We start from the raw sequence: 12814 nt of genomic DNA, 5'->3' as shown, positions 1-12814 counted from the left end.
TGGGAACCCCAGGTCTCAGCCGGGTGAGGGCAGGTCTCGCTCGCTTATGTCAGTTTTCTTTACCAGATCCAGTCCGGTTAACTGGAAGGCTGTCGTGTACTTTCCTATAATGAAGCAGGCGCTTGATCACCGAGGTTAGATCACCATCAGGGCCCTCAGCCTTTCAGTCTTCCCAGCTCTGCCGGAAAAGTCAGCAGAACTTGAGAGGCCCTGCGTTAGCAGCCGCTCGCCCAAGCCACCCCACACGAGGATGGAAACCAGGGAGCACCTTCTCTAGGCTCCACTTCCAAACTCCATTCTCAGCTTTAGCCCCCAAATAAAAACACGATATTAAACTTGCACAGCGGCGCCCAGTAAAGTCATGTGTTTGCTTGTCAGGTAACTCTCCCAATAAAATCACTTCTATGATTAACCTGTTGCAAATTTTGGATTAAGTGATTTCATCAATATTTTTTATTGATGTTCAGTTATGCATGAATAACAGCTAAGGACTTGGAGGGATGGACCCTTGTCACACTCAGTGTCCCCATTACAATTATTGCCAATAAAGAACTCTACAAATAAAGTAAATATTTTTGCATACTATTTAGGATATTCTCAGATTTTACAAAATCTTAATGAGTCCAGAAGCTAGTATCCTTCTGACACTGTTTATTTAACCAGGTAAGTTTTATATATTTTTCTCATTATCAGAGTTCCAATTACGAAAATAAAACATGACGATAAAAATTCACCTAAGGCCAGAAAAATGTAGAGATAAAAATGGAAAGTCTCCGTTTCCCCTCCCTACGGCCTGCCAGTCTCCGCACGGGAGAGTGTTGGGGTCTCCGTGGTAGAAAGACGGTTCTCAGTCATGTTTTACAAAATACTGGGAACGTGCCTATCGCTACATACACGCAAATGCTCACACATGACCCCGCATAGTCCTGTGACTCACTCTCTCTTTCTTCCAAAAAGAGTACATCCTCTCAAGGTGCAGCCACAGCGCAGAACAGACAGGCAGCTCTGTGATCCCATAGACCTTCCTACTTTTTGGTAAACCCAGCAGGGGAGAGGAATTACTCTGTTTTATGTGCCTTTCCCGGGTCCGCGTCTGAGCAGACACACCCCAAAGTGCCGACGGACCTCCCGTCTCCCTCTGGACTAGCCCGCATGTGTTCTCCCCACGGATCCGGTGTCTCGTGTGTGTTGCTGTTCCCCTCAATCCATCTGTATGATAATATGATTTAGAGTCATTTATCGTGTCATTTAGGCTGAGCAATTATCTTCTGCAGGAGGAGCCTTTACCTCTGGCTTCTTAAATCATAGAACTTTTAATCTGCATCTAGTGAAATCTGTCACTGTTTTCCATTGATTGTGTCCAGATATCCAAGTGGACCAACATCATTTATGAATCAAGTCATCCCTCCTCACGGATCTGGAATAACTTTGACAAATTAGGCTCCTGCACAGGCGCTGGTTTGTTACTGGAATCCCTACGCGACATCACCAATCTGAGTGTTTTTGCACCGACTTCATGTTATTTTAATTAAAGGTAATTTTGGGGATGCTTTGATCCCATATAGATTTGTTTCTTATCATTCTTAAAAATATTTATTTCTATTCAGAGGCCCTCGTCTTCCAGATCAATTTTTAACATGTTTATGACTTTATATTCAAAATATAAATTATTTAAGACTTTATTGAAATTAAAAATCTATTTGTAGAAAATTTGTATATTTAAATTTCATTCCCACCATCTAGAAATGTACTAAGTATTCCCATTTATTAGGATATTATTTTATATTCTATCATGAACTTTGAAATTCTTTTAAGGTAAGCCTCAAAAAAAACAAAGATAAGCCTGCATTATCTCCTATTAGATGTACTCCTGAAAGTTTTTGTGTATATAGATATTATACTTCTAATATGCCGTATCCTTTGTGGAAATCCACTGATTTAGGTTTATCCTGAATGTAGGTTCTACTAGCACTGCCCAAACCCGAGTGTCCTCTCTTTATAATATTTATAATTTATATCATTTTCTTAAATTATTGCATGAGTCAGCATCTTCCACATAACATGATGAGCTGAACACTGGGTGTTATACTCTATGTTGGCAAATTGAATTCATTATTTATTTATTTATTTATTTATTTATTTATTGCAAGTTGAATTTAAATAAAATATTTTTAAAAAGGACCTTCTGCATAATGTAAAGTAATATTTTTGATACTGAGAAAGTTGTTCTGTTCTTGACTTTCATGGGACTTTTTATAACAGTTTGCTATTAAATGTGATATTTTCTATAGATAAATTAACATTAGGGTTCTCTGTAAGCCATAAATAACAACCACATTATAACATTGTTGAAAAAATATTATTGGGAAAATGTTATTTTTTTTTTTCATGGAAACAATTTTATAATATGGTTATATTCATGGCCAAAGGACAAATCCCTTACTTAGTTTGCAAATGGACACAAGCAACATATATGTGTCTCTGGTCATAGTGACTATACGCTGCATAGCGTCAGGTTGAGAGGTACAGTCACGTGATCATCAAGAATGGTGTTTGCTTTGAGACCTCTAAGAGCCGATCTGAGCGGGGCAGGGGGAGTGGCTGATAGAACCAAGAAGCCACTCGGGGATCTCCTGAGAAAGTATTTCCCAGTCCTCCAGGGAGAGCGGTCCACCAGGGGTGGGAGCTCAGACCTCCAGGTAGTTGCTGGATGCTGCAACCTGGTTCAGAGGAAAGCCAGGTCTGATGACGTAGAACACACATACTCCGTACCCTGCTTCACGTGCTATTTTCAACAAATGCCAAGTGGAAGAGCGTGTGCATAACTAAGCTCTAGAAGTTTCCATGTCTGGGGACAAAGTTGAAGGCTGGCCCACGTTGCATTCTAAACAGATGCTCCACCTCATAGAAAAATGTGCTAGGTAAACTTCAAGCATTAGATGGAAATATTTTTAAGGTGTACAACTTTTCATATCCTACTGCCCCGTAAAATACAACATACACCACCCAGAGAGTTTGTCTACTTCCACATCTCTACATTTCCTTATGATTCCCTGCTTCGTGGACCTCCACCTACCATCACAGCTGGGCAATGCATGGTTCCACTGGTGGTTCCTCTCACAGATAAGGGGCTCATCATCACTGAGTGTGTAGCCTGGGTCACAGCTGAAAGTCACCGTAGACCTGATGCCAAAATTGCTGCCATGTCGATGGCCATTCACAGGGATTCCTGGGTCAAGGCAGGAATCCGACTCTAGAGTCACACCTGCATGCGCAGAAAAAAGTACATTACATATGGAACTCTTCTGGTTTATAGAATAATTATTTGTCCCATATACATATAAAATATTCTGAGACATTATCCTACCTGGGAATTTATTCAAGTGAATCCAACAATCCTTTAATGTAAAACAAACCAAAACCCAAAAACAAAACCAATACGCTTTCACGTATCTGACTGTTTTTCTGTAGAGAGATGGACATTGTTAACTATTTACCAGATGACATGTAATCAGTACAAACTTGAATAATGCCTTGATATGTGAATTTTACTTCTCTTAAGAGTCTGAAAACCAATGAACTGTATTAAATGAAGCCTGTATTTTCCTGCTTTTTATCTCTAGCCCTCCACTCTCCCTTCTCATTACATTTTATGTTCCAGATGGATTTTGGCGCTAACACTTCAACTTTCATAGACATGCACACATGCGCCCAAGTCCGTACACATATAATACAAGTAAAAACTGCACTGGATTTGATTTTCTAAAATTGCATTCCTTACATCCATGCATTTTTTTTTTCAAATTTGCTCTTAAGTCAGCCACTTTCAGGATGGCTACAATTAGCCTATGCTAAAAGATGCTAAAAAGTATAGTGCTATAAAAAGTCAAGTAATTATGATCATGTCATTATAAGAGTTTCTTTTCTCTGTCTCTGAGATTTCTCTTTATTTTTAGAATATACATTTGGAGAGATAAGGAAATTCGGAATAGGGGAAGAAGATGTCATGGTGACGTTTATGTATTCAAAGAAATACGTGGATGGAACTGGAGGGTATTATGCTGAGTGAAATAAGTCAGTCGGAGAAGGACAAACATTATATGGTCTCATTCATTTGGGGAATATAAAAAATAATGAAAGGGAATAAAGGGGAAAAGAGAAAAAAATGAGTGGGAAATATCAGGGAGGGAAACAGAACATGAGAGACTCCTAACTCTGGGAAACGAACGAGGGGTGGTGGAGATGGAGGTGGGCAGGCGGTGGGGGTGACAGGGTGATGGGCACTGAGGGGGGCACTTGATGGGATGAACACTGGGTGTTATGCTATATGTTGGCAAATTGAACTCCAATAAAAAATAAAGAAAAACAAAGAAATATAAAAAAGACTTTGCCATAGCTATACACAACTCTCTCAATAAGGCTCAGAACAACCAATTATGACTTGGGCTATTAGTCAAAAATCTGAAATCATTATCATTATTCAGACTGCTTAGTCCCCAAAGATCTTATTTAGATCTCTGGGATAACATTTTTGATCATTGCATAGATTTTACCAAAGTTTGAGTGATGTACCTTACCTCATACCTTCTCCCATTAAGTCAAATGCAGGATATACAACTAAGGGGTGACTTTTTAAAATAAACACTAAGTGACAATATTTCTTCATTATTATAACAAAAGTGGTTCCATAGGCACCAGATTATAAGCAGGACAGCTAAGCCACTACTGAAAAAAAAAAAAAAAAAAGGTAGTGAAGAATGTGCTTTCCCAGAGAAGTCCAGCTCCTAAGAGGTCACATGTAAACCTACTGGGTTTCTTGAGTGCTCAGAGTGTCTTTATTGTTCACGGTGTGACCCTGGGCTAATGGGACTTCAGGCTACCCTACAAGGAAGGGTTGGCTGGAGACCAAGCTTAACCACGTGGTCAACGATTCCATTAGTGATGCCTCTATCGTGAAACACCAGTAAAGTCTCTGGACATAAATGCTCCATGAGCATCCCGGGTTAGCAGGACTGTGCATGCTGTCACACGTTGTGGCTAGGAGGAGGTGACACCATTCACGACTCCTTTACAACCAGAATCTGCAGGCAGGAAGCTCTTCTCCAGATTCTGCCTTTGTGTCTCTTCCCCCCCCTGGTCTAATTAGGGTCTTGTCCCATAATGAATGCGACCGTGAACTTTCAGTAAGTGCTAAGTCCTTCTATCCAATTATTGGAACTAAGGTCATTTGGGGAAACACCCTGAACTGGCAGTTGGTTTCATGGTTTACAAAATAAGCAGATGTTGCCCTTTGCAAATCTGTGTGCTTATCTTCAAAGTCTAGCTATACTGGGTAAAAAATGGAAGACTCTATCACAGTGAAAGTTTCCAAAGGAAAAAAATAAATAAAACAATGAAGAGAAAAAGCAATGTGAAAAAAAAAATATATATATATATATATATCACCATTTTTTCCCAAGAAATTTTTCTTAAACACTTTAGCTAATTTCCTAAAAAAAACAAAAAGACATGTGCCTACTGCCTAGAGACCAGGATGTAACTGTCATGACTTCTTGCCAAGCATGGGGGCAAATACAGGCACGCTTTCCATTCCTGCACGAGGTCGGATCTGCCACAAGGAACTGGGCATCATTAGTCCCCAAACCCATCACCCCTCTGCAGCTCTCTGTTTCTTCCTCCACACACATTCGTATCCTAAGGCAATGTTTGTGACCTCTCCCATGACACTTTAGAGATCATGTATAGTGCATGCCCTGCACAGGATGGGTACATGCTGCTGGCAGATAGATTTTGTAGTGACAAGATTAACACAAGAATGCCCTCCAAGGAAGCTTTGCCTAAGAAACAGACTGGTTCCCAGGTGCCTGACAAACCAGTTAAGTATTTTGTTCTACTTTGTCAAATGGTTTCCAGTGGTCACTAAACAGCAATCTACTTACTGCAGCAGACAAAAAGGATAAGAATTATCATTTTAGGTGATGTGAGAATAATATATTAATGAATAACATTCATAACAAAATTTGTAAATTGTAAATTTTTCCCCACAAAAAATTTGTAGGGAAGGAAAAAAAATCAGAGGAAACCAAAGCACAGAAAACACAAATGTGCAAAAATAAATAAATAAATAATAAATAAATAAATAAATAAATAAATAAAATAAAAATAAATGAATAAATAAATAAATAAAAAGAAAGAAAGAAAGAAAGAAAGAAAGAAAGAAAGAAAGAAAGAAAAAGAAAACACAAATGTGGAATTTCTTACATGTAAAAGTGAACTAAAAGGTAAATACGTTGTTGAAGCCATAAAATTATTCCATTATTTATTCATTCATCCATTCGTTCGTTCATTTATTTTTACAAAATAATGGACAAAAACATGAAGTGTGCAGTCATTGCCCTTTGCATTAAAATGCATCTGAATGGATATACAGGCAGGATGTCTGTTGAGTGGTAGGATTAGAAGTGAGTTGATGGCCAATTCACCTGAAACACACCATATGCAGGGAGAACACAGCACAACGTAGGCCGTGTGGCCCAATAGGACGAGATGCTTCAAATGACAAGCGACTCTGTGAGGACAGGAAGCCACTGTACTTTGAAGGAGGAATGTTCTAGAGCACGGTTTTGAGTGTTTTCTGCATCCAGCTCTCATAATACAAAGACAAACTGGCATCGGTAGCTTGTGCTGAGACTCTGAATACTAGTTGATCCTGTCCCAAATGTTTCCTCCTTGAAACTTAAGGAATGATGCACGTTTTGACACGGGGGACATAAATACGCTCCTTGTCCCCTGGCCTGTCACATGAATGATGGAATAAATCTGTCCATGAATCAAAGAAGTTGATGACTTTGAAGCTATCCATGTGCAGATTGTATTGACATACGTTGATAGAAGGAAAATTCTGCTTACCTATGTTTTTATACAAGTTCTAGTCCAAGGAGGGGATGGATATTCTGAGTATCTCCCAAAGGTGAGTTTGAAATAACAGTGACAATCCCATTTTACATAGGAGGAAATAAGCCAAGAAATTAACTCAACTGGTCATGGTAAATTATTCACAGATACACATCTAAGCCTTAGTCTGCTTTCTCCCTCTCCTTCTTCTTATTTAGGATTTTATTCATTTATCTGAGAGAGAGAGTGTACATGAGGCAGGAAAGGGGCAGAGGGACATGGAGAAGCTGAGCAGGGGCGAGGGACTGGATCCCAGGACCCTGAGATCATGACCTGAGCTGAAGGCAGATGCTCAACCGACTTGGCCACCCAACGCCCCTCTCCCTGGTCTTCTCCTGCGTCTGTACACCCGTGACCACAACGTGTCCAATTTTCCATCTGCATGGCACCTATATCCATTACATCCCACTCAGTTTTTCATTCTGATCTTAAGAAAAGTCATTAAATTTCAGAAACTAATCTGCACACACACACACACACACACACACACACCCTGGAAAACATACTTCTTTGCCTTTCACAATTTTAAGAAATTGCAAAATGTATAAATTATATAGATAGACATGAGGCGAGGTCTGCTTATTGCTTGAAATATTTTTTAAAACATTCTTCTGAAAGTATTTCCAAAAAATGCCCTAAAATGAAATGGAAAGCACCCATTACCTGAGACATCCATTAATTTTCCAGTTTCCTATAACATCATGCTTCTTAAAGGGGTGGATCAAAGCCCTACAGACACAGCGAGGATGCGATTATTCTGTGGGGGCTGCTACAGTGACTATGATGGAGAAGGGCTGCATCACATTCCTCATGAAGTAATAAAAGGACAGACTGTAGTTGGACACTGTACTTATAAGATCTGTGATTGCTGAGACTGAGCACCCAGAGCCCAACCACAACTCTAGGTAAGCTCTTAGGAAAACTTTGAAGAAACTACTTCAGTCCTGCCTTATGACTCAAAAAAGAGTGGAAATTAGTGCTGTTTATGGTAGCTCCCAGTACCTTACTGCAGCTCTGCACAACTACGTCAGCCTTGAATAGAGTGCGGCTGTTTCTGCAAAGCTGTATGTTAGGGCATCAAGTGGGATCGCTAATAACTTTTTTCTTTAAGTTGTTTTTTTTTTTTTAAGTTACCAAGGAAGGTTTATGGTGTCAAAACATTTATGACAAAATAAGAAAGGGGGATGAGACATATTATTCATTATAAAAGGCATAAATGATTTGATATAAATCATCTGGGTCACAGGGAGCCAAATTTTTTAAAAAAGTGTTGGATGCACAACTGTGATGGTTCTCCCTGCATCCATCCTGGCTTCTGAACACACCTCTGCAAAGCCTACTGGAGGGTCAGGACGTCACGGGGTGGGAAATGTCTGCCTCTGGTTTCTCCTCCTGCTGTTCGCTCTGCAGCACTAACTGCTCTTCATTCTGCCATATGCAGGTGCCCCTGGCCCACCTCCCTGCCCATCTGCCTGGAGGATGTGCCTCTACCTGGCCCTCCCATGTGGGCCCTGCCATCCTCCACCCTCTGTGGTCCCGCCATCCTCCTCCCTCTGTGGGCCCCGCCGTCCTCCTCCCCATCTGGGGCCTCCTCTCCTCTGGCCAACCGAGCTGAGTCCGGCCCCCACTGTCCCCTCCAGTCGCCCCCCTGCAGACCCACCAGGTGTTCCCAGCTCTGAGCTGCCCCAAGGGGCCTCCACTCCCATCGGGCCCCAGGGGAGCACCAATGCTGGTGACGTGCCCCTTCAGGATGGTTTCCCACCAGGGATCCCTGTCTGGCTTGGTTCCAGGGCTCCTGAGGGTCCTCGGCCTCCCTGCAGCCACAGGAGCAGCAGCAGCAACACCCGGTGTGCAGTGGCAGGTGGCAGGCATGCTCGGGCCAGCCCGCAGACTTGGGTCGCAGCCCCAGGACCTTCCCGTCTCACCTCCTGACACCTAAGCCGTGTCCCGCGTCTCATCTGGTTTTGCACATGTCCTTGTTTCTCCCCCAAAGCAGAGTAACTGATTCATAATTGTGATGATAACCAGTCAAGCTTCAGTCAATGTGCTACCGGGCAATACTTTCCTAATATAACTTCCGCCCTTCCCTTCAGAGGCCGTCATAAGCATGCTGGGGCTCCTCAAAGGACGACTCGGGGTTCCCCGGGCAGAAGGCAGCATGGGGTTTAGATCCCTGCCCCTTATTTTTTCTTTAAGATTTTATGTGAGAGACACAGAGAGAGACAGAGACCCAGGCAGAGGGAGCAGCAGCCCCGATCCCGGGACCCTGGGGTCACGCCCTGGGCTGAAGGCAGGTGCTCCAGTGCTGAGGCCGCCTGGCGCCCACCCCGTGTCCCCTCTAAGCGCCTTGGCAGCGGGATGCCATGGGGACCTGACCCACCTTAGCCAGCAACCAGGGCCCTCCTGTCCCGTGACTACAGAGCTCGCAGCATGCTCCCCTTTTCAAGCAGGAAGGGGGAGGATCCTAGACCCCAAGGGATCACAAGCGTCAGACACCCACAGTTACCACTGCCCTGCTAATGGGGCCATCTGGGTGATTACTTTCATCTTCTCCTGCTGATCCCTCAACAGAAGGAGGCAAAGGCGGGTCACGGCAGGCCACATGCGCACGCCCCCGAGGCTTAGGCCTTATCAAACACAGGGACACAGAAACAATCCTCAGACCCCGTGATCATGCTTTGAAGATCACAAAACTCCTGTTATAACTATGTGCATACGACGTCCTGTTACTAAGGATGACAAGGCAAATGGGAACCTGTGACCTGACTTTCTATGATTCTTTGAATTCCACAGAGAATGAGGAAGAATGACCCATTTCTTTAGACGAGCTAGGTGAGGAAATGCAATCAGTCTCTAGGACCTGCATTTAGGCTTTAGGACACATTTCTTTAAAGGACACTAAAAAAAAAAAAAAAAAGATAAAAATAGGCAAAACAGTGTACACTATACAGATGAGAGACAGGAAAGGAAAGAATGTCAAACTTCTCATATTTTTAGGGTCGGAATATATGGGTTCTCTTAAGCTGCGTCCGACTGTGTTTTCAAAGTCCCAGCAGTTCCAGACTGAAGAGATGGGGGTGAGACACTACAGACACTACAGCGCTTTGGGCGTCCTGCTTAGATTTGCAAATCCGGATAGTTATCATGTGCTCGTCTCTTTAGTCCAAAGAAAAGTCAGGACTTGAAGGGATGTTAAAAAGGAATGAAATAGGAAACTTCCTGGTTCTCTAATTCTACCTTGAGTTTAAAAAATACGTTCCTTTGAAATAAATTTCACACGTCTACAAAGTGAAACTAACCGAATTCAATTTGAACTTCGTGAATCATGAGTAGTCAGTTTCCTTGCTATGAAAACAAGTGTAACATGACCTGTTTTTTTTCAAGACGCACACGTAGCCTTGCACGCGCGTGTATGCATGTGCCTGTTTGCATGTAAGCCCACATGAGCAGGTGAAACAGAAATATCTGTTAGCAGGTTATTAATCTGAGTGGCTGAGTAGGGTTTGCACCACGGTGGACAAGAGTAGCCAGGGGCGATGTTTGGACTGGAAGGAGAGAAAAAGAAAAAAAAGATGATTAAACATCCAGCATAATTAGGTCTGACCCCATTCGTGAGGATCTGTAAATTTGTATTGTGGGCATAGGTAAATAAATAGATGTAAATTAAAAATGTGTGTGTATATATATATATGTGTGTGTGTGTGTTTAAATAATATTAAATATTAATACTAATATTTAGTATTAGTATTACTAATATTTAGTATCAGTATTAATATTTAGTACTAATAGTATACTAATACTAATAATATCAAAACCTCATTTTGTTTGTTTTGGGATAAGACTGTGAAGAACAACCATAAAAATCTTGAAAAATAGGGTTTTGTTTCCTGAGACCTGGTGTGAGCCTGGATCCATCCATCCTCTTAATTTTACTCTGAAAGTGAAGCATTTTGAAACAGAGGAAATAATGTCTGGGTGGCGGGTGTCACAATGCCGTCCCAGGGCAGCCCCGTCACTGTACTGCAGAAGGATGGCTGCAGACATATAACCGTGAAGTACCGTAGGGACCTGATCTCCTGACTTCAGAAGCTTAGGCCAAGACTGCAGTTTGTATTTATGGAGACAGAACGGGGACCCCTGTGACCCGAGGGCCAGATTGCCTGCACGGTCGGAGCTCAGCTACTGTTCCCGTGTTTCCAGCTGTCACTTGCACTCCCCATCGCACTTCTTAAGGGACGCGGCTGCGTGTCATTCGGTGAGGTGCAGCTGCACCTTGACTCCTTCTCTGGTCTGGGTCCCATGTCCTCTCCCTGGGGACACATGCTCGCTGGACCAGCAGACAAGCACCGCGATGGCCCTAACTATATTTCTCCAGCAAGAAATAGATGGATAGGGACACCCGGGTGGCTCAGCGGTTGGGCGCCTGCCCCTGGCTCAGGGCGTGATCCTGGGGTTCCGGGATTGAGTCCCCCATCGGGCTCCCTGCATGGAGCCTGCTTCTCCCTCTGCCTGGGTCTCTGCCTTTCTCTGTGTCTCTCATGAATAAATAAATAAATAAATAAAATCTTTTAAAAAGCAAGAAAGAAAAGAAAAGGCGATGGATCTTTCCCCGTGGCCACCATTCAGGAGCCAGCACGCGGCGATGGCCTCGTGGCCAGGAGCTGTATTTCTTACGGTAGAAATTTGTCGTCACATCGTGTAGAGAAGGAACCTACTGTTGAATCATTAAATTCTACAATAAACAAAGAGGTACGTTTGGGGAGTGTTAAGTAAGCCCCCACCAGGTGCCATGGGGTGGAGAGGACACCGCGTGGCGCGTGGGCACGGGCTGGGGCTGCGGCCCGGGCGACTTACTCTCGTAGTGGATGAGGAAGCCAACGCTGGAGCGGCTGTTGTCGGTGGTGAACAGCAGGTACATGAAGTGGCCCGTGCTGATGAGGAACTGCGGCGCCTGCGTGCCGTGGTACTCCCCGATGAGCGGCGACGAGCTGGCCGGGCCGTCGCGGACCTCCAGGGTGTCGTAGTTGACCTCGGTCTGAAACCTGCGGAGGCCCGGCCCGGTCAGAAAGGCTCAGCGGCGCCAACAGCCCGGCCTGCCCCCTGCTTCCGCTCATCCGCTGCCCCCGCCCCCGCCGACGGGGGGCGCCGGGAATCAGGGATTTGGACCCACACGGACTTAAGAAACACCATGAAACTGGGCACATAGGACGTGGAAGCCCGGAGCAGTTTTCTAGGAGAGACCGTACGCCCTGCGCCCTCCAGCGCGCTGAGTGCTCAGCCGTGTAACAGCCCCGGGGCCAAAACGTGGCAGTCCTTAGCTCCCAGATAATAGTGATAAAACATTTGTGAGCTAGACGAGTGTTGGAGACATGAAGAAAAGGTAGAAGGAAGGTGGGAAGGAAAAGAGAAAGAAAAGAGCTCAATTAAGAAACACTGATTAGTGGACAATTACGACGCTCGTCCAACTGTCCCGAGAGCCGCGGCTGTGCACGGCTGTGGACACCTTGAGATGCGCACACGGAGAGGAACGGTCGCTCAAAGCGAGGCAGTAATTCAAAATACATGGGGAGACTTTAAATACTTTTCTGGGGAAATTTTTTTTTTCTGTGCCTTTTTAAGCAGCGTAGACGGTTTCTGGACACTAGAAGCAGAGGGTAGGTTAGGCCCAGGTCCAAAGCCCAGAGCTGGACACAGAGCCCAGAGTTGTGGGCGCCGAGGAATGATGGTCTCGGACCGTCGCGCCCCGGCGCCGGCTGTGGCCTCGGACGGCGAAGCTCGAGGACAAAGGCCACCACGCAGACGCCTATTCTGCTCCGTGAGCTCCTCTGGCAGAACCAACCCGAACGGTCACGTTTCTAAG

General features: G+C 44.1%; 1 protein-coding gene across 1 annotated transcript in view; it reads right to left on the bottom strand.

Annotated features, from left to right (window-relative positions):
* Positions 1-12814, bottom strand: part of CSMD1 (CUB and Sushi multiple domains 1) — a 1877909-nt gene that overhangs the window by 339353 nt on the left and 1525742 nt on the right. Inside the window, exons 17-18 of the mRNA XM_041753151.1 lie at positions 11809-11996; positions 3077-3265 (exon numbers count right to left, since the gene is read on the bottom strand). Coding sequence (XP_041609085.1) covers positions 3077-3265; positions 11809-11996 — 377 coding nt within the window. The remainder of the gene's footprint in view (positions 1-3076; positions 3266-11808; positions 11997-12814) is intronic.

Source organism: Vulpes lagopus, chromosome 4, assembly GCF_018345385.1.
Source record: "Vulpes lagopus strain Blue_001 chromosome 4, ASM1834538v1, whole genome shotgun sequence".
Classification (NCBI taxonomy): Eukaryota; Metazoa; Chordata; class Mammalia; order Carnivora; family Canidae; genus Vulpes; species Vulpes lagopus.
This window is presented reverse-complemented; position numbering and strand designations above follow the sequence as displayed.